The sequence below is a fragment of the Geotrypetes seraphini genome, chromosome 15, assembly GCF_902459505.1.
Source record: "Geotrypetes seraphini chromosome 15, aGeoSer1.1, whole genome shotgun sequence".
NCBI classification, from domain to species: Eukaryota; Metazoa; Chordata; class Amphibia; order Gymnophiona; family Dermophiidae; genus Geotrypetes; species Geotrypetes seraphini.
In genome coordinates this window covers 58,420,834-58,442,978 of record NC_047098.1, presented here as the reverse complement: position 1 = coordinate 58,442,978, position 22,145 = coordinate 58,420,834, and the positions used below count along the sequence as shown (strand labels likewise).

Sequence of the window (22,145 nt, the reverse complement as noted above, 5' to 3'; positions counted from 1 at the left end):
CGTCGGAGCACTAAAAACAGTAATTTAGAGTGGTGCGGCGGGACGCGCTGCGCTCAATTGTCTGGGCGCGCCTTTGTCCCGGTGCGCTTTTGACCTGACACCGATTTAAATACCTATGTGGCGTAAATGCACTTGAGTCGAGTCTCTTTCATTTCAAAGGAAGCTCTGGAATGAGAGGGCAAAGGATGAAGTTAAGAGGTGATAGGCTCCAGAGTAATCAAAGGAAATACTTTTTTTACAGAAAGGGCATAGAACAGTCTCCAGAAAGGAGTGGTGGAGACAGAGACTGTGTCTGAATTCAAGAGGTCCTAGGACAGGCACATGGGCTCTCTCAGAGAGAGAAAGCGATAATGGTTACTGCAGATGGGCAGACTAGATGGGCCATTAGGCCATTATCTACCATCATGTTTCTATGTTTCTATGATATTGCACTCTGTGACCAGAGAGCAATTTACCGACTGGTGCAATAAATCAATGAAACCCTCTTTTTATACAACCATGCTATCATGTTTAGCACTGGTCGCGGTGGTAGCAGCTCCAATGCTCATATAATTCCTATGAGATTTGTAGCTGTTACCGCTGCGCTACAGTTTTATAAAGGGGGGGGAAAGTAAATAACGTAGCCGATAGGGAAGAACCATGATGCACCCCGCTAGTCAAGGGGAAAAATTCTGATTGTGCTTTTCCACCAATCACACAAAAACTCTTATCTAGCAGATACGCAAAGGCAGGAGTCCTGGCATATGCGACGGCTGCAGGAAGTTGCAAGTCAGCTGACGCTGGTGCCGGAGCCTCTCTTCCTGCCCAGTGTGTGAGATTGCATACAGACCGTGGCTGCAAAATACTGGTGCACAAGGGGAGGAGGGGAGGAAGGAAAGGAGAAGGAGTACTGCTGGACAAAGAGAGCAGGGAAGGGAGAACAGGGAAAGGGGAGGGGTCTTCTGTGTTTTGTTCTATTTTGAAAGATGGATGCAAGGCAGAAAGTGAAGATGGAGAGAAAAACAGTCAATGGACAAGAAGGCCCTGGAAACATAGTTAAAAACATAGAAAAATAAAGTCACCAGACAACAAAGGTAGGGAAAATGATTTTATTTTCAATATAGTGATTGAAATGTGTCAGTTCTGAGAAAGAAAAGATGTTAAATTTTAACTGTGAGGGCCAAAATAGTTAATGTCTTATTAAAGAAATGACAATTTTGCATGAGGTAAAACTCTTTATAGTTTATAAATCTTGTCATTTCTTTAATAAGATGTTAACTATTTTTTTCTGCAGCCCTCCAAGTACCTACAAATCCAAAATGTGGTCCTGCAAAGGGTTTGAGTTTGAGACCACTGTTCTAAACTGATATTAAAAAAATGCCTTTTCTGCACAAAAAAATTAATCTAATATATGGCCACCCACATATTACATCCAATACTAACTAAAGCAGGCATCAGTAAATCAAAATCAGTCACATAGGCATCAAACCCCATCTTATCATAGTGAAGATTAAAATTCCCTAACACAACAGTGTTTTCTCACATGTTTATTATTTCAATGAATTTATTATGCTTCTCTGCCATTTTGATATTATTGTTTGTATTTGTCGGATTGGTCAGCCACTGCTAGGCATCCATTTATCTCTTCTCTTTCTCCATGTCATATCTACTGTAACTCATCCATGTTCTACCTAAGTGCCCACGATCTTCATAACCTCTGTGTATGAAAATTTAATCATGTCTCCTTATTGCTATTCCACCACCACCGGCTTCCTGTCCAGTTCAGGATTAAGTTCAAAATTTATGACTTTATCTCACAGGGCTCTTTACACAGGCTCTTACTAGTCCTTACACTTCTTTCTCCGTATTCGCGGTTTCGATTATTCACGGTTTTTAGCTTGCTGGCTCCTCTCCCCACATTATGTCAGCTTGCTTAGAGAAATCGCTGATTCCAAGCAATTACAGAGAAAATCGCTGATTCCCAGCACTTTCTTCTCCGTGTTTTGCCTCTCCTTCAGGAATAGACCAGGCCTCCTACCATGTTATTCGTGGTTTCACTATATAAGCGTTGCCTCTGCCGGGTCAGACCAGGGGTCCATCGTGCCCGGCAGTCCGCTCCCGCGGCGGCCCCCCAGGTCCATGACCTGAAAGTGTTCCCTACCTAACTTAAAATACCCATACCCTGTTCACTCAATGTCCTGTAAGGTAAATCTCTATCTGTACCCTGTTATCCCTTTCGCTTCCAGGAAGTCATCCAGTCCCTTTTTGAACCCCAGAATTGTACTCTGTCCTATCACCTCTCCGGGAAGCGCGTTCCAGGTGTCCACCACCCTCTGAGTGAAGAAGAACCTCCTTGCATTTGTTATGAATCTGTCTCCTCTCAGTTTTTCTGAATGACCTCTTGTTTTAGTTGTCCCTGCTAGTCTAAAAAATCTGTCCCTCTCCACCTTCTCTATGCCTTTCATGATTTTATAGGTTTCTATCATGTCCCCTCTCAGTCTCCGCTTCTCCAGGGATGGTTTTTAATAGAAAATAGTGAATAACGTATGAAAAAGTTATTTGCGGTTTTTCTGTATTTGCGGTTCTGTTAATCCCCTATCACAGTGAATAGGGAGGGAGAAGTGTATAAGTTCTCCACAGATGTTCTGTCCCTCTAAGTTAGCTATTCCCACTGTATTTTGTGTCTGTCTGAATACAACCAGACATTCTGAATTCTATTTTCTGGAACCAACACTCTAGATTCCAACATCTTCTCCCCTTCTGATTAAAGGCACCCAACATCAAGTTCAAAACCATTCTTAAAAACTCATCTACTTGTAGGGCTCCTTTAACTAAGCTACTCTAGCTGGCGTTAGTTTTTCCACGTAGTGCAGGGGTTAGCGCAAGCTAAAATCGCTACCACAGCTTAGTAAAAGGAGCCCGTAGTCTCCCTAGTATTTCATATTTCCTAGACTCTATGGCAGGGCTGCCCAAGTCCGGACCTCAAGATCTACTGGCAGGCCAGGTTTTCTGGATATCCACAATGAACATGCTTGAGGTAGAAATCGGAGAGTTATTACAATCCCTAGCTAATTTATCAATTAGAACCGGGCGAATACCAGACGACTGGAAGATAGCGAATGTCATACCAATCTTCAAAAAAAGATCGAGAGGAGAATCGGGCAACTATAGACCCGTGAGTCTTACGTCGGTTCCTGGGAAGATGGTAGAAGCACTAATCAAGGATAGCATAGTGCAAAACCTAGAAAATCACAACCTGATGAGAGCCAGTCAACACGGCTTCAGGAAGGGGAAGTCATGTTTGACAAATTTACTTTAGTTTTTTGAGAAGGTGAATAAACAAATCGATAGCAGAGACCCAGTGGATATAATATACTTGGACTTCCAGAAAGCGTTCGACAAGGTTCCACACGCAAGGCTTCTGAGGAAACTACAAAGCCATGGAATAGAAGGGGATATACTTAGATGGATAGGCAAATGGCTGGAGAACAGATTGCAGAGGGTGGGCATAAATGGGAAGTTCTCGGACTGGGAGAAGGTGACAAGCGGTGTGCCCCAGGGCTCGGTTCTTGGGCCCATCTTATTCAATATCTTCATAAATGACCTGGAAGAGGAAACAACAAGTAATATAATCAAGTTTGCAGATGACACAAAACTATGTCGGGCAATTGGGTCACAAAAGGACAGAGAAGAACTCCAGAGAGATTTGAACCAGCTAGAGAAATGGGCGGAAAAGTGGCAGATGAAGTTTAATATAGAAAAATGCAAAGTGATGCACCTGGGCAGGAAAAACAAGGAACATGAATATAAAATGTTAGGTGTAACATTGGGCAAGAGTGAACAAGAAAGGGACCTGGGGGTACTGATAGACAGGACCCTGAAGTTATCGGCTCAATGCGCAGCAGCGGCAAAGAAAGCAAACAGGATGTTGGGCATGATAAAGAAGGGCATCACGAGTAGATTGGCGGACGTCATAATGCTACTTTATAGAGCAATGGTCAGACCACACTTGGAATACTGTGTCCAACACTGGTCTCCCTACCTAAAGAAGGATATAACCCTGCTAGAGAGGGTACAGAGGCAAGCCATGAAGCTAGTAAAAGGCATGGAGAATTTGAGCTACAAAGAACGCCTCGGAAAACTGGGATTGTTCACCCTCGAGAAGAGAAGACTGCGAGGGGATATGATAGAGACTTTTAAAATACTAAAAGGATTCGATAAAATAGAGCAAGAAACATCGTTATTCACATTGTCAAATGTGACTCGGACAAGAGGTCATGGACTGAAACTGAGGGGCAACAGGCCCAGGACAAATGTCAGGAAGTTCTGTTTCACACAGCGAGTGGTGGTCGCTTGGAATGCTCTCCCGGAGGACGTTGTGACAGAGACCACCATTCTAGGATTCAAGGGCAAGTTGGATGCACACCTTCTTGCAAATCACATTGAGGGATACAAGTAAACAAGGTCTTCATCAGGGAACACCTACGTAGCCTCCGCATGTGCGGGTCGCCGGACTAGATGGACCTATGATCTAATCCGGTGAAGGCATTTCTTATGTTGAGACAGATTTGCATACCAAGAAGGCAGTGCAGGCAAATCTCTCTCATGCATATTCATTGCGGATATCCAGAAAACCTAGCCTGCCAGTCGATCTCGAGGACCAGACTTGGGCAGCTCTGCTCTTTGGGAAGTGAGGGTCTCCGCCTCAACCTGCCCTGCTATCCTAACTCTCTACTTGCTATTTTAATTTTGTCAAGCTGTTGGAGTTCTTTTCCTTAATTTTGCAAACCCTTTCTTGAAAGCTGGTATAGTAAGCCTAAATAAACAAGCATGCCCACTGTTTATTTATAAAATCATTTTTCAAAAGTATCAATCTTAATTTTTTTATATAATTACTATCTTACATAATTTTTTATATAATTACAATCTTTTATATAATTACTAGGGCTGCACATTGATTAATCGTGATTAATTGCAATTACAAATTTTAGGGGGTCCATTTATTAAGGCATGTTCAATGCTAAGGCACCCATAGAATATAATGGATGCCTTAGAATTTAGCGCGTGCTAAAGCAGTTAGCAAGCCTTAATAAAAGGACCCTTTAATCACAAAACGTCCTCCCCTCACATTTCCTTTAAATTTGTACAGTGGCAAATATAGACAGCAGAAGTAAATTATCATAACCGACACGTTTTAATTACTAAAATGAAAATCATTTTTCTTACCTTTGATTGCCTGGTGATTTTAAAGATGGAACAAAATGATTAGAAAAATAAAATCATCAAGCAACAAAGATAAGAAAAATGATTTATTTTCATTTTAGTAATTAACGCATGTCGGTTCTGAGAATTTATTTCTGCTGTCTATATTTGTCACTGTATGAATATAGAAGGAAATTTGCGATTCAAAATTTTATGCGATTCAAAATTTTAATCGCGATTAATCGATGTGCAACCCTAATAATTACCATAGCTAATTTGAGGCTTATACCGTCACATTTTCACAAAATCTTTGAACCTAAAAGGACTGAGTCAAGAGAAGAATGATTACTTACATCGCATAGTCTTTCACAGAAAAAATTTTGATGAGATGTTTTTGATCCTTCACTGGCACTTTCACTGTCACTGTCTCTGCAACTGTTCTGACCTGGCTTGGCCTGAAGAAAAGGAGAAGAAAAATGAGACATATCAACATTTTATCCTCCTAATTCATAGGCTATTAAAAGTTGGAAAATGACTATGATAGATAATGGCACCAATGCATTAACATCACAGAAACCTGGAAAATGACTGCTCATATAAACCCACATGGGCTATCCAGTTTGTCCATCCATTTCTCTTCCTCTCCTTTAGAGATCCTATGGGGCTTATAATCGAAAGAGAAAAACATCCAAAAACCAGCCTAAGTCGGCCCTTGGACGAACATTATCCAAATACGTCCAAGTGCTGATAATAAAAACGGGTTTTGGACGTATTTCTAAACGACCTAGGCCTTCAAAGTGCTGCTGAACGACCATCGCTAAACGGGGCGTTTCAGGAGGAGTGTAGAGGGCGGGAGTTGGACAGGACGTACAGCATATATAACCGAAAGTTAAACAGCCCAGGATCGACAGAACTTGGACATTGTGACTTAGACCATTTAAAACATGATCTAAGTCACAAAAACCCACCTAAAGTCACCAGATAGCACTGCAAAGACATAATACAGACCCCCACACACTACCCCAGTGATCACCGATCCCCCACCCATAAAAATATTAATCACATCTTGAAAATTGTGCCTTCAGATCATCATCACCTGGCAGCCTGGCATAGGAAAGCCTAATCGTGCTGCACAGAGGCATCTTAAACCGTCTTGGGGATGGGTTAGGGACCCATAGAGAGATGGACCCATGCCCATAAGCCCCTGTAATCACTGCATTGATATTGAAACATGTGCACTCCCCTAAACACCCCCAAAACCCTTTTTTACTAGTTTTAAATGTTTGTAAGGTTAGTCTTTAATATGTTCTGCAAGGTTTAGTTTTTCATTTGTTTTGATACCCCCTAAAATTTTGTGATTTTATTGAATTTTGAATAAGCGATAAATCAAATTTATAATAAAACTTGAAACTATAAGTGACTCCTGCAGCCATAAGGGCTATTGGGGTGGTAGATAAGTGGGTCTAGGGCGGTGTTTTTCAACCTTTTTACACCTATGGACCAGCGGTTGAAGAACACGGGGCTAAGTTGTGGGCCAGACCCCACCCATCTCTACCCAATCTCCATCCCAAGACCCCGCCCCCATAATAATACTAATTGCACCTTACACGTCCCGTGCCTCATCTGGAAGCCTTCCCTCTGACGTTGCAACGTCATAGAGAAGGCTTCCGGTTCAGGCACAGGATCCCTGAAGGAGCCACTGCCCGTGGCTTTGTGCACTGAATCAGTTAGGAAGAGGGAGCTGGCTCGAAGATAACGCCGTGGACTGGCGGTTGAAGAACACTGTTTTGGGCCTGATGCACGTGCTGGCCCTGTGGACCGGCAGGAAATTTCTATGGACCGGCACTGGTCCATGAACCAGTGGTTGAAGAACACTGGTCTAGGGGATTCTGGAGGTAGTTTGGGGGGCTCACCATGCCCTATAAGGGATCTGTAGTGAGATGAAGATATGGCATCTTTTTTTGTGAAGTTCACAGCAGTGCCCTGTAAGGTACCCCACTATTTAGGTGCCATGTCTGGGTGTTCAGTCCATAACTTTGCAGACCCCTCCCATATCCAACAGGGTTTGTTCTAGGCGTTTTTGACTTAGAAGAAAAGTTGGATGAAAATGTGGTATAAAGATGGACGATTTAGCAGCTTGGATGATCAGATCAGCAGGATGAATAGTTAGATGATTTTCGAAACGAAAAAAAAATTTGGACGTATTTTTCAAAAATGTGTCCTAAGCTATTTTTTTTACTTTGGACGACTTGCGACTTGGACGAAAACGGACTTAGACGTTCTGTGGCACAGTGGTCGGAGCTAAAGCCTCAGCACCCTGAGGTTGTGGATTCAAATCCCATGCTGTTCCTTGTGACCCTGGGCAAGTCACTTAATTTGTCCCCCATTGTCCCGTGTGAGCCCTTCAGGACAGATAAGGAAAAATGCTTGAGTATCTGAATATAAACCACGTAGGCCATACTAAAATAAATAAACTTAAAGCAGATATCTGTTTAAAGTCCAAAAATAGATTTTCAGCAGACTTACCTGGAGAGATTGCTAGAAATCTGAAAAACAACGGCGCTGAAAACTGACCATAAAGTGTTAAATTACTTTATGCTGAGAACCTGGACTAAATTACAGAATTAAAAAGCCTTGTACATAATAAATCTGCATTATAACTACAACCTGCCTGAGTTATCTAATTGCCTGCTGTATATAAGCCTTGTCCCATTTATGTTCCTGAGTGGTAAACGTCTATCTAAAAGCCCTTATGTAAAACTCTCTACCATTGTGGCTAATAATTACAGAGGCCCTCCACTTAAACTTTATATACCAAACCTCTCAACCACGCAGCAAAGAGATTCAGGCAATAACTATGCATCGCTGCGGCTCAACGCTTGGCTCAGAAGCAACGTCCAACTCTTAAGGCTCTTCAGAGTTTTTATAAATCAAAACGCAAATGGAAGACTCAGATGGCTGAAAACAATTTTAGGCCTAAACGAGCTGCAGTTTTATGTTTCGAAGCTATAATATGAATAAAGTATTGATGCTTTGGCTACAATAGACCAGGCATGATCCCACTGAGGTAAGGAGTGGCCTAGTGGTAGAAAAGCTGCATCTGCACCTAGGGGATGTGGGATTAAATCTCAGTACTGCTCCTGCTTACTTGATCCTCCATTGCCCCAGGTACAAATTAAGCACCTGTATATATATATATATAAACTGCTTTGAATGTATAACTGTGAAAAGGCAATAAACTGTACAAGTCCTATCCCCCTTTATCTCAGGTAATTCAGAAAGTTGGCCTTTATCAGTCAGATCTAATGGATCTTTTCATGTGTGCATAAGTAATTCACCAGGTTTAAGCTTTCAGACATATATAATTCAAGCTTCTGATCCATGGACAAGGTTCATTGTAATGGTATGACTCCTGGTTAAAAATTTAACAGCCTTAAAGAAAATAGATCAACTTTCACTGGCTCATTCTTGTACCTTGTTGGGAAAACGTTATCACAAGTTCTCTGAGGATGGAAAAGCTCAAAATATATTAGGTCCCTCCCCCCCCCAATCCCAAGAGGCAATTTTTAAAGCTGAGTTTAAACAGCCAAACAGATGAAAATACTTATAGAAAAGAATATATTTGTTGTGACTGCATTGCTGATGCTAACTCAATAAAGGAAACCTTAGGACTTTGAAATACAAAAATAGGAGAAAAAAGTAATTTCTTCTTGCTTGCACTTTTTTGCTTTATACGAAAGGTTCTTAATCTGGGGTCCATGGATGGGTTTCAGGGGGACCGTGAGGTGTCAGATAAAAATTAACATTTATATTCAATATAGAGCCCGATACTGTTGATTTTTCTTGCAAATAACGAGAGAGTAGATGAGGTAGTAATGGTAGCAGAAAACGTAGGAGTAGTAGATCTGTTGAGGGGCCATTATTTTTTGATTGTTTACTTGAAAGTTTAATAATACTTTGGACTCCTTTTACTAAGGTGCGCTAGTGTTTTTAGCGCACTCACGAAATTACCATGTGCTACACCGTGCGGTACACTTCTAGAATAACGCCAGCTCGATGCTGGCGTTAAGGTCTAGCGCGGGGGGCAATTTAGCGCACACTATTCCGTGCTTTAAGGCCCTAACGCACCTTAGTAAAAGGAGCCCTTTGTGTATGTCATATATGTACGAGACAATCAAATCTCAATAAATAAACTACATTATATTCATTGCACGCAAAGTTGTGTTTATGTGAATATTTCTGGGGAGGGGGTCCATAGCTTTCATCGGATTCTTAAAGGGGATCTGTGACTCAAAAAAGTTAAGAATCACTGTTTTACACTATTGACTTGGTTTTCTAACAGTCTCTGTCTAAGAATCCTTCTTTTTTATTTTAATTCTTTATTCATTTTCAATATTTTCAATAAGTGCAATACAAATTACATACATTTTATATTTAAGACATCACTTAATACTCTTTCAAGAAACAAATCAATCTATATCCCTCCCCCCACCCTATCCCATAACTATTATAAATTTTTAATTTAATAATCAAATCTTCGAAAAGCTCATTATGATATACATTTCCTATCCATAAGAGATAATAAGCACTAATAAATAAACCAATACATTAATTTTACAAGAATTCAGAGAATCATTTAAAAATAAATCCACCCTCCCTCCCCCCCCCATGGATGTGCACATAATATATCAATAAAAATCAAATCTACAATAGATCAACAAAAGACATCAATGGACCCCATATTAGCTTGAAAATTTTTATATTCCCTAACGATTCTGCAATCATTTTTTCATATCTGTATATCAAGCATAAATTTGCCCACCAGAATGTAAAGTTAAGATGGTCCCAATTTTTCCAGTTACGCATGATCAACTGTACAGCAGTACCTGTCAGAATTAGGAACAGTCGACCTTTATATTTATCTAATGGATCTTTCTGATTTTCTCCCAAAGTGCTAATCTTTAAAGACTCCTGTCACTAAGCTTACTGTGGGGCACGCCAAATTGTCCCGTGGTAAAAGCTCAATGTTTACAATTGTTCGAGGATGAAGAGTGGATGTAACATTGCAAATCAGTTAGCACAACCACTCTACTGTAAAATAGGTAACAGTAAGGTGTGCCGTGAACCACCAGAAGAACTAACAAATCAATTCTGGAAGAGATAAAACCGGCTATTTCACTCGAAGCCCAAATTATGAAGTTACGACTGTTTTATTTTGGTCACACCATCAGAAGATCACTGGAGAAGGACATCATGTTTGGAAAGATCGAAGGCACCAGGCAAAGAGGGCGACCTGCAAATCAGATAGCTAGACATGTTGAAAATAACCATGCTGGAGGACCTTTCTGGACTAGCACAAAACCGAGTTCTTTTCAGATCCACAATTCATCAAGTTGCTAGGATTCAAGAACGAGCTGATGGCACCTAACAACAACAAGGGCTCCCAGGCTAATTTTGGTATTAGCAATGACAACACTAGATGATGGCCATTAATTCGGAAAATGGAAAATTGGCCAACTGTAGTAAAAACTGGCAGACTGCAGTCTGTGTCCCGCACATGCCAAAGGACAGGTAAACGTTTGACAACTCCAGTATGTTGATAATTTTATTGTCACAAAAAAATGGAAGCAAACTGTGTTACCACACTAGAAAACAACCCCAAAATACAACACAGTTAATAATATCTACTTATGTAATGAAGAAAAAAAGACCTCAAATACCCCTGTGTCAAAAAACTGAAGTTTTTGAAAAGACAATCCAATGACCAGAGCAGGTATTGTGATGTCATAATGCCTCATTCCACCAATGCCTAAGAGCCAACTTCATCAGTGATGTCACAATGGCTTCATTGTCCTACATTTGGCTCACTTCTACTACATTTTGATTTTGAGAGTGGTGCAGTGGTTAAAGCTACAGCCTCAACACCCTGAGGTTGTGGGTTCAAACTGACGCTGCTCCTTGTGACCCTGGGCAAGTCACTTAATCCCTCTATTGCCCCGGGTACATTAGATAGATTGGGAGCCCACCAAGACAGACAGGGAAAAATGCTTGAGTCCCTGAATAAATTCATGTAAACCATTCTGAGCTCCCCTGGGAGAACAATATAGACAACTGAATGAATTTTGATGCTCTCAGGATAAGATTCCAGACAGCCCATGTCCAGCAGATACTGTTATTCAGATAAGTGTTTTTCAGGTTTTATAAGGCCAATTTCCCTAAAGGCTAGAAATGCAGCTATGACGTGCAATTATTTCGCTGCTGGACCCAGATCGGAGAATAAGTGGAATAAATGGCATGTGTGCAACAATAAACCAAAAGTCAACTCCAGAAAATTCTACTATGGCGGCATACCAGGAGGAGTTAAATAAAAGAGAGTTAAAGGCTGCTCCTTAATTATAAAACATTACCTCACTCTAGTAGGTTTTCATGCACAGCCATTTCATTAATTGCTCTAATTTCACTCCTCTTTCTTGATCTTGTTCTTTTTGGGGGGGAGGGGGAGAGAAGAATGAGAATAAGGTCAAAGGTGCTGAGCTGCTTGTCCGTGGAGCCAGTAAATGTGATAAGCAAGACATGGTCATGGCAAACTGCAGAGCTATCGAGCTTGGTGAGAACAACATACAGAACTAAAAAACGCTAAAGGGGACATGCAGAGTTATGGAGTTATTGAGCTGGGTTCTCCAGGGGTCTCAGTAGTCTAATTATTTCATCAATAGATGCTATAAAAGAAAAGACGCTGGTGTGCGATTGTACAATCTGTCAAACCAGGGGGGGAAATGAAACTAGCCAGCAATTGCTGTGATTCCAAATGGGCATCTTGTTTCAAATAAAAGTGGTAAAATTGTTCTCAGTTAGATAAGGCATGTCCCACCTGAAAGGTCAACATAGCCCAGTAAAATAAGAAAGTGTTAACGGACCTATTGTAAAAAGAAGGCTCCCTATCTTTGTTATATGGATGAAAAGCTACCAAAATAAAGCACAACAGTTTTATTTATTTGGATTTAGATCATGCCTTATTCAGTAGTTAACTCTAGGCGTGTTACATTCATAATCGAATCTGAAACACATCTAAAAACCCGCCCAGTCCGGCACTTGGACAACCTAAAAGACAGGTCGTCCAAGTGCTGATAATCAAACCGACTTTCTGGATGTATCCAGGGACTTTTTTGACCTCTGAATGCCGCTGTGCGCCCAGAGCTAAAAGGGGCATATCTGGAGGAGTGGTTAGGGTGGTATTTGGGCGGGGTGTGGACTGACCTAGATTTAGTCGTCCTGCAGGGATAATCGAATGTTTCACAAGACTTCCTGGACAAAACGTATACATTGCGAGTTAGATGATGTAAAAGCAGGTAAAGTACCAAAAAGGTATCCAAAGTGACCAGATAATCACAGTAGAGACAATGTAAAGACCCATACACACTCCCCCAGTGATCACTGACCCCCTCACACTGCCATAAATATCAGAATAAAAACGTACATATCTGTCTCCGGAACATCAACACCCGCTATAGAAAAGCCTAGTAGAGCTGCATACAGGTGTCTTAAGTAGCCTAGGGGGTGGGCTAGTGAATCATAGAGAGGAGGACCCAGGCCCATAAGCCACTCTAACCACTACATTCATGGTGGAAAATGTGAGTTCACAAAAAAAACAAACCCAAAACCCTACTGGACTGCCATATAGGTGGCACCTGCAGCCATAAAAACTTACTTATTTGATATATTTGTTTAATTACATGACTTTGATGATGTATCTACCAAAATATGTCTGATATAACTTCGCTGTATGTTTGCAGTTTCTTTTTGCTGTAAACCATTTTTAACTGTTAAGGTACTGCAGTATATAAAAATAAAGTTATTATTATTATTATTGGGGTTGCAGACAGGTGAGTATAGTGGGGGGAAGGGGCTCACCATATCCTATAAGGGAGTTCTGGTAAGATGTTTATGTGGCACCCGTTTTGCAAAGTTCACAGCAGTGTGTGTCCCACTGCTCTGTTGCCATGTCTGGGTGGCCAGTCCATGAAAATGCTGGCCCCTCCCATGTCCAAATGGTCTTGTTCTGGGTATTTGGGACTTAGATGAATTTTGGTCAAAAATGTAGTATAAAGATAGACACACTGGCGGTCTGGGCGAGTTTTGAAAAAACTATATATATATATATATATATTTCATTCCAGAAGTATGATCGTAATCCAAAGTACTCGTATATCAAAGCAACTTTCCCCATAGGCCATAATGGCAACGCTGACAATTCGTTCCAGAATCCAAAAGGTGCCGAGGAAGTGACGAGGGGTGGCCCAGTGGTCTGTACCTGTCGGGTGTCGGGTCTCTAGTTAACGCCTCCTCCGTCCGCCAACCGCTGAAGAACCTCGCAGTGCCGCTTCGGGGGGGATGCATCGTCTGTCCGCCAGCCACTGAAGAACCCCTGAGCCCACACAGCACCGCTTCAGGGGGATTTCTCTTCTGTCCGCCGGTCAACCTTCTACGCCGAGTGCCTTCCGCATGTTGGAGAGCCTCTATCTGAGCCCACGCAGCCGAGTGCCGTCCCACCTGCACGTTCCGTATGATCACGCACATCAATGATTGACGTTGTGCGTGATCATACGCAATGTGCAGGTGGGACGGCAGTCGGCTGCGTGGGCTCAGATAGAGGCTCTCCAACATGTGGAAGGCTGGCCGGCGGACGGAAGAGAAATCCCCTGAAGCGGCGCTTCCTGAAGCTGTAAGTCCTCGTTTATCGGGGCAGTGCTTGGTTGGCGAGACAAAAGTTTGCTGAATGTTTTGCTCGTCTTGCAAAACACTCGCAAACCGCGTTACTCGCAAACTGAGGTTCCACTGTATATATATTCTAGATGTATTTTTCAAGAATGGACATTTTTCCACTGCCGACTTTGAGCGTCTAGCACAATACATCCAAATCGGACTTAGAGGTTTCTTTTGATTATGCCCCGCCACGCATTTTGGGTCTGATTCTATAAACATAAGAACATAAGAAACGCCTTCGCCGGATCAGACCTAGGTCCATCTAGTCCGGCGATCCGCACACGCGGAGGCCCAGTTAGGTGCTCCTTATTGGAGACCCGGATTTCCCGTATCCCCCGATGTGATTTGCAAGAAGGTATGAATCCAACTTGCGCTTGAAACCCAGAACACTAGTCTCTGCCACCACCTCCTCCGGGAGAGCATTCCAAGCACCCACCACTCGTTGTGTGAAACAGAACTTCCCGACATTTGTCCTGAACCTGCTGCCGCTCAGTTTCAGGCTACGACCTCTTGTCCGCGTCACCTCTGAAAATGTCAGTAATGCTGTTTCCTGGTCAATTTGATCAAATCCTTTTAATATTTTAAAAGTCTCTAACAAATCTCCTCGCAGTCTTCTCTTTTCGAGGGTGAACAGTCCCAGTTTTCTGAGGCGGATGCCTTAGTTCTACGTGCAACTTAATTGTTTCTAATTGGTTTAAATGGCGTGATAATTGACCATGCCATTAAAAAAATATATTTTAACGATCAATTTAGATTATGTATGGATATCTATGTGCCGCCTAGCAACGTGTAAGTCGAGGCACCCCCCGACACCTACCTGAAAAGTAGGCATGGTTAGGGGGTGAAGAATAGGCATTATAGTTAGGCACCAGTAAATTGGGCCAGGAAAACCCTAGCCTAATATACCGGCAGCTATCATAAGGATGCTTAGCAATGCTTAAGCATACCTAGGCAATTCTATTAAGGATGCCTGGCGGTTGATTGATAACCATGTGGAGCAATGCCTACAAGTTAGGGGCCTCTAGGTGCTTTATATAGAATCAGGCCCTTTCTGTCCCAAGAAAGCTCACAATCTAAATTTGTACCTCAGGCAATGAAGGGTTAAGTGACTTTCTCAAGATTACAAGCAACAATAGTGGGATTACTGCCTACTGCTCTAACCACTACTCTTACCATAATGTTCATTTGTTCCCTTTCTCCAACCTTTTTTTTGTTTATTGTAACCTACTGACTCCAACCTCTCCTCATATTTCCTAGTTGGTTTGATTGTTTGACTGTATTTTATGTTCCCTACACTATTTAATTTCTATATTTATTTATTTTAAACTTTTATTGTAAACTGCTTAGATTTACCCTTGGTTTTATATCTGAACTTGAACAAATAAGCATCGGAACGGGGATGGCCACAGGGGCTGTGGCCTCCCCCAAACTTTAGCCCTGGTGAGGTTCAGCGGGCAGGAGCAGGCTTTCCGTGCTCCTGCTCACTGTTAACCTGGTGGGAGCTAGCAGTCGAGGGATGCGTTTTCGTCTGCTGCTCAGCGAAAATTTGCGGGAGCCAGTCAAAAAGCTGCTCAGCGCCAAGCAGGAGGGCCAAAGCATGCTCGTGCTCGTTGCCACTGAGTGGCAGAAGACAACGCATCCTGCTGCTGCTGCCACCACCCACCGGGTTAGCAGCGAAGTAGGTGGGCAGGGAGGGGGCTGGGTGCAGTGTATGAAAGAGGGGAGGGAAGGGGGCTGGGTGCAGTGCCTGACAGGGGGGGAGGGAAGGGGACTGGGTGCTGAATCTGATGGGGGGAGGGAAGGGGGCTGGGTGCAGAGCTTGGCGGGGGGAAGGAGGCTGGGTGCAGAGCCTGGCATGGAGAGACTGGGTGCAGGGGGTAGGGAGTTGGGAAGGCAGGGAGGACAGATGCTCAGGAGGTTGGGAAAACAAATGCGGCACATACTGGGAGAGTGTTGAGAAGGACAAATATATGGGTGGGGGGGTTAGGAAAGGAGGAAAATTGAGATGCTGCATAGGTAGAGTAGTGGGAAGGGAGAGAAATAAATCCTTCTGTTGGGGAAGGGAAAAGGAACAGAGAATTGTTGGACATAGGTGTGTGGCATGAGAGGGAAAGAGAAATGATGTATATGGGGAAACGGCAGTGTTAGCAGCAATCTAACAGGCTGCTTGGCAGCCTTCTCCCACCGGGGAGTTCAGTGTGCCACGTTGCTGATGACATCATCAGTGATGAAGCAGAAGAATGCCCCGGCAGGAGAAGGCCACGAAGCAGCTTGTTTAAATTGCTGCCAATGATGTTGTTTGGAAGAAGGTATATTGGTCTCACGGTCAGTGGGGTTCGGATGGGAGGGAGAGATGGAAAGGTCAGCAGGGGTTCGTCTGCGCGGCAGAGGGGAAGTGGGGAGAAGCAGTGTTGCCAGCAAATACAGTGCTTCAACTAGGGCTTATTTTCGGGGTAGGTCTTATTTTTGGGGAAACAAGGTAGCACATTACTTACTAAAAGTTACCATACAAAATACCCAAAAACTTAATTCTCATGCCATCTGATCAATAGCAACAAAAATCTCTCCTCTACCAGGCACATTGTGAAATAATACAAACCTGAAGACAAAGAAATCCCTACTCATCAGACTTGTAGCAAAGATGTCATACAACAGTAGCACTATTATTATTATTATAGCAAACACTTACACTAGAAATATGAATAGGATGTCATGAAAAGTTAGTGCTGCTATAGTTCCAATTAAAGGGAGTTTCAAATCACTGGAGGAAAAAGCCTCAGATTGGAACCCTTCCACCACCACAATGGTGGTCCAAGGTGGTCGGGCGAGCACCTCACTGGCAAAAAACCTCCAGACCAGCTCCCGACAATAGTGAACTTAAAGCAGGACTATGGTGTAAAGATAGAGGATTGCAGAGATGTGAAACGCTGGCCATCGTCGGTGTACCGATCAACCAATTGATAAGTGGAAATTTTCCTCTATCTTTACACCATAGTCCTGCTTTAAGTTCACTATTGTCGGGAGCTGGTCTGGAGGTTTTTTGCCAGTGAGGTGCTCGCCCGACCACCTTGGACCACCATTGTGGTGGTGGAAGGGTTCCAATCTGAGGCTTTTTCCTCCAGTGATTTGAAACTCCCTTTAATTGGAACTATAGCAGCACTAACTTTTCATGACATCCTATTCATATTTCTAGTGAAAGTGTTTGCTATAACATTATTGATTTTTCACATTTCCGGGTTATTTTTTTGCTATATACAACAGTAGCACTACATCATATAATTCAAACAGCATAAACCCTTCTTATAAATAGCATAACAATTATTATAATGAGCCCCAAAACAGCAATATACCTAAAGCTAATAAAAGAGAACAAGTGCGACAGCTACAGATCTAAAGTTCTTTACAGAATCACAATTAGTGGTGCTTAGGCATCACTAGGCATTCTTCTGGTAAGCCCTGGTGTATTAGGCCTATTCTCCGCCCCTAACCAAGCCTATTTTTCAGGTTAAGTGTTAGATGCTGGTAGGCGCTAGGACTTAGGCGTTCTGCAAGCAACACTAAGCAATTTTTTTAATTTTATTAATCAGTTTTTAATAGTGTGTTCTAATTATGGATGTCCAGCGATGCCTAAAAAATTTAAGCACAGTTTTTTTAACTGACGTGTAGTGCCTGATTCTGTAACTGGTGTCGATATCTGTGACCACCGATTGTGTTTCCATCATGCATCGGTGCCAGTTTCAAAACCACGCCTATGGGAAAGAGAGTCGCCGAAAATGCAGGCCAGGGTTTTTTCAGGCCTACATTTCCAGCACCTATCTCTGTGTGAGTCGTGCCTATATAGGCGCTTTAGGCCGCCTAATGCCACTTCCAGTGTTGACCATACCTACTTTGGCATTTGGTAGCCTAAAGCGCCTATGTAGGCGCAATTCCAGCACCTTCTATTTAGGCACCAGGAGGCACTTCAACCTCGCCATTTTTTTTTTTTGTAATTTCTAACAGCGTTCTACAACTTACTTAGGCGCCAGTAGGGCGTCTACAAATGCCTAAGTTAAGGCACCAGTTTTAGAATTTCTCCCTTAGTGTTGCTTGCATAATACCAAGCTGTTTGCTCTTCTTTCCACTTTTGTTAATGAGTGGAATACATTTGGTCATTTGGTCTGAGCTTCCAAAATGGTATTGCAGTACTTGGTGTAGTACTGGGAGAACCTATCTGGACAGCTGGGGCGTGGGAGGGGGCATTCTGAGGGGGGGGGGCTTATTGCTTTGAGTTGAACGGAGGGGCAGGGAAAGAGGGACTTGGGGGATCTGTTATGCAGGCTCCAGCTGAATATCGACCAGGCCCACATAAGCTCAGGTGCCCAGCCTGCCTACATTTAATCCCCAATATTCAATACTGGAGCTCAAACATGGCACTGAAGTAAATATCGAGGGCTAATTTATCTGGCAACGGTTAGGGTTTTAAAAAATGCTGACCATTCCTGGCTGAGTATCAGGGGGACTGTGTGTACTGCATGGCCAGTTATGTTCTCCTGCTCTCAGTTAGGATTTGACCTCCTGGGAATGAAGTACATGTAAACATTGGTACGCAGATGCTGGAGACCCATGGTACCCCTCTGAGTGTAGCTAAGGCCACAGGCAGACACTCTGGAATTGTAGCCTTCTCTGTTTTCACAGTAAAAATGTTTTCCTACCATAAATCACTCATATGGAAAGTAGATGAATATATGGATTTATAAATGGGTATCATATGAATATCACCGCTATCTACTGTATATAGCGCAGCTGTCAGCACAGTCTATGTATAGTCAGCACTGCTGTTTGAAGATAGTGAGGCCTATTTAAATGGCACAGCTGGTGTTTGAAACAAATGCTGACTACAGAATTTCAATATTGACCTGTGTGTTGGTGTTTTTTGAGAGCGAGAGAGAATCAGTCTGAGACCTTGAGCTCAAAGAAGACTAGACAGTGTGGATCAAAAAGTAACTCCTGAGAAAGCAGATAACCCCCTGCCAAGTTTGGTTGCATGCACACAGTATCTAAATCCATAAACAACAAAACTAGCTTTCAAAAACTATCTAGAAATATTACAAGTGATGGCAAGATCACTTTACCAGCGCTCACATTTCACACATCTTTTTATCAGAAAAGTTTGTGTTCAGATCTTCTGCATGAAATGAAATACAGTATTCACTTGTTTGCCCTCTCTAATCCCTTCTAGGGTGCAGCACCAAATCTCCCCTGCTTTTGCACCGCAGGGAATTAAGGGATTACTATGCTAGATTACATTTAAATTTATGGAAAAGAACACTTGAACATATTAGAGAGCAGTAAGATAACCCTCTGCATTGCCCCCAGAGGACAGGAACACCTGCTTTCTGGAGGGAGGGGACAGAGGAGGTTCAGCATAACTTGGCTGCAGGGATGAAAATTACATGTAATGCAAGGCTTTACTGAGAATGCTGCCCTCAGGGTGAAGAAATTCGGTGTCTCTCTTTTACCTTGATCTTTTTCCAGGATGAATATTGACTTGTTCATCTTTGAAATACTGAAAGCAACTTGTACAGGACATACAGTACAATACATAAACCATTTCATATCAAATCTCTAGATTTTGTTTTATTTGTTCATAGGCAGGCAACCTCATTATCTGCATGGGATTTGCCTTGTCAGAATGCAATTCCACCAGAACAGTTTGCTGTGTTCAGTCTAACAAAAGGACATCCTTAATGAAGAGGCAGACAGATCTTAAAGCAATGGACTATCCATAAAATATATATAGAAATGAACTGACCTTTAAGTAACAACATCATTTACATCCCCTGCAGAGATTTCAAGTGTGGACCATCACAAAGAGTGAGATTTATTGCCTTAAATGAGTGAGACTGAAGGCCAATGGATGAGATTTTTTGCAGTGGAGTTTCAGGAGTATACATTTAGGCCCACACACCCCTGTGTCAAACCAATCCCTCTTGTTGACCTCAATCAATCAATTTTCATCCTCCAGCATCCTTCCTCTCTTACCCTCTCTTCTAATCACTTACAGGACAATTATATAAATTGGTACCTAAACACTGGGGAGAGGCCTAAGACTCTGATTGGCCCAGGCTGCTTAAGGCCCCTCCTATGGGGGCCCCTCCCCGGTGCAACCCAGGATGGACCAGGGAGGGGAAGACCTACCATTTTGAAGAGGTGGACCTGATGGCCAGAGGTAGGAGGCATCCCTCCAGCTGACCTTCATAAACAAGGTAAGGGGGCGAAGGGTCATCGAGAATATGTTGGCGGCAGCGGGAGTGGGCATCCCTCCTGCCCTGGGGGGGGTTGGGTTGCTTTGCAAAGGGAGGGAGTGGGCATTCCTGCTGTATGGGAGTTACTTGGCAGTGGGAGGGAGTGGGCATTTTTCCCGTTGCCAGGGAGGTGTTGGGGGGGTTCCATTGCAGTGGGAGGGAGTGGGTATCTCTCCTGCTGTGTGGGGGGTGTCATGGGGTTGCTTGGCGGCAGGAGGGAGTGGGCATTTCTCCCACTGCCAGGGGGATGTCGGGGGAGGGGGTTGCTTGGCAGCAGTAGGGAGTGGGCATCTCTCCTGATGCTGGGGGTGTTTTAGGGGATTGCTTGAAGGCAGCAGCAGAATGGGCTTTCTACCAATCTTCAATTTGGGGATCTTAAATTTAAAAAAAAATTGTTTTATTTATATGTTTATTCTGTGCATGTACCTATAACTACTGACCGGCGCATGGAAATTTTGCAACCCTCTGTGACTCTCTGCCAACCTAATTTGCATGCACAGATTTTAAAGAATAATTCACCTTTTTGAAATTGTTACACTAGCAGCCGTGATTGCGGCCCGTTGGATTTTACTGCCAACATTGAGAATCTTCCCTAAGTCCTATATTGCTACTAATACTGTCTCTATACTCAGGTGTCTTCTGAACCCTGATTGGGCCTAGTCCAGTTTTGACGTGTTTTCTATGAAATCTGATGCTTAATGGAAGGCCATTTTGTCTACTGGCCTATAGTTAGAGAGCTACTAGTTAGCTATTGGCCTATAGTTGGAGAGATCCTCTAGGGCAGGGGTGTCCAATGTCGGTCCTCGAGGGCCGCAGTCCAGTCGGGTTTTCAGGATTTCCCCAATGAATATGCATGAGATCTATGTGCATGCACTGCTTTCAATGCATATTCATTAGGGAAATCCTGAAAACCCGACTGGACTGCGGCCCTCGAGGACCGACATTGGACACCCCTGCTCTAGGGCTTTTCCTTTATTATTTAAAACGGGTTTGATGACCGCCAGTTTCCATTTAAGTGGAATTTCTCCAGACTGTAATGATTTGTTAAAAATATCTGTGAGGTAGATTAGTCCCAGGCCCTCAAGATCTCTCATTAGGTAGATGTGGCATTACAGTCCCTTAAATCTTCTTCCCTGTCAAACGGTACATCCAAATAAGTCCTTTAATGTGTGTTATATCCTTCGCCGTTTGGTGTAGACCTTGGTCTTCCATTTGTTGTAATGTCTGTTGAACTTTTTGACATGCTGGATCATCTATATGTAAATTAAAATAACCACAGGCCCAGAAAGAGGAGAATTTTAGGTCAACTTCAGCAGTGAGGTTCACGGGAGTGTGTGGCGCAGTGGCTAGAGCTACAGCCTTATGTTGTGGGTTTAAATCCCTCGCTGCTCCTTGTGACCCTGGACAAATCATTTAATCCCATCATTGCCCCAGGTACACTAGATAGAGTTTGAGCTCACCAGGACAGAGGGAAATATGATAAAGTACCTGAATGTAGACCACTTAGGATATAAGTGGTATATAAATAAATAAATGATGTTAAGCTAACCCTCTGCATCCAGGTCGGGAATTACATATAATACCATTACACCCATGTGTTTGAGTTTCCTACTCTGATAAGTAAGCAATCTGCTCCTATTGGTTGGATCATTTTCATTTGCCTGAATCCCAGGCTCAATTTGAATATTACAGCTACACCTCCTCCTCTTTTACCTATTCTATTCTGGTTTCACTTTCTTTTGGAAGGTCTGCTCCAATCATGATTCAATGCCAAAGTTTATCTGAGGTATTAGATACCACACATTTGTGTCAATCAAATTAGGACTCCTGAAGAAGGCTGATTACAAGCCGAAACACGGACCATGTAGGGTAAGAGTCTCACTTTTGTGAACAAGTACTGTCAGTGACACAATCTGT

At 42.9% G+C, this 22,145-nt stretch overlaps 1 protein-coding gene across 5 annotated transcripts in view; it reads right to left on the bottom strand.

Annotated features, from left to right (window-relative positions):
• Window positions 1–22,145, bottom strand: part of AUTS2 (activator of transcription and developmental regulator AUTS2) — a 1,593,647-nt gene that overhangs the window by 907,020 nt on the left and 664,482 nt on the right. For all 5 annotated transcript variants that reach the window (XM_033921209.1, XM_033921212.1, XM_033921211.1 and 2 more), the window contains exon 3: window positions 5,535–5,636. In XM_033921209.1, coding sequence (XP_033777100.1) covers window positions 5,535–5,636 — 102 coding nt within the window. The remainder of the gene's footprint in view (window positions 1–5,534; window positions 5,637–22,145) is intronic.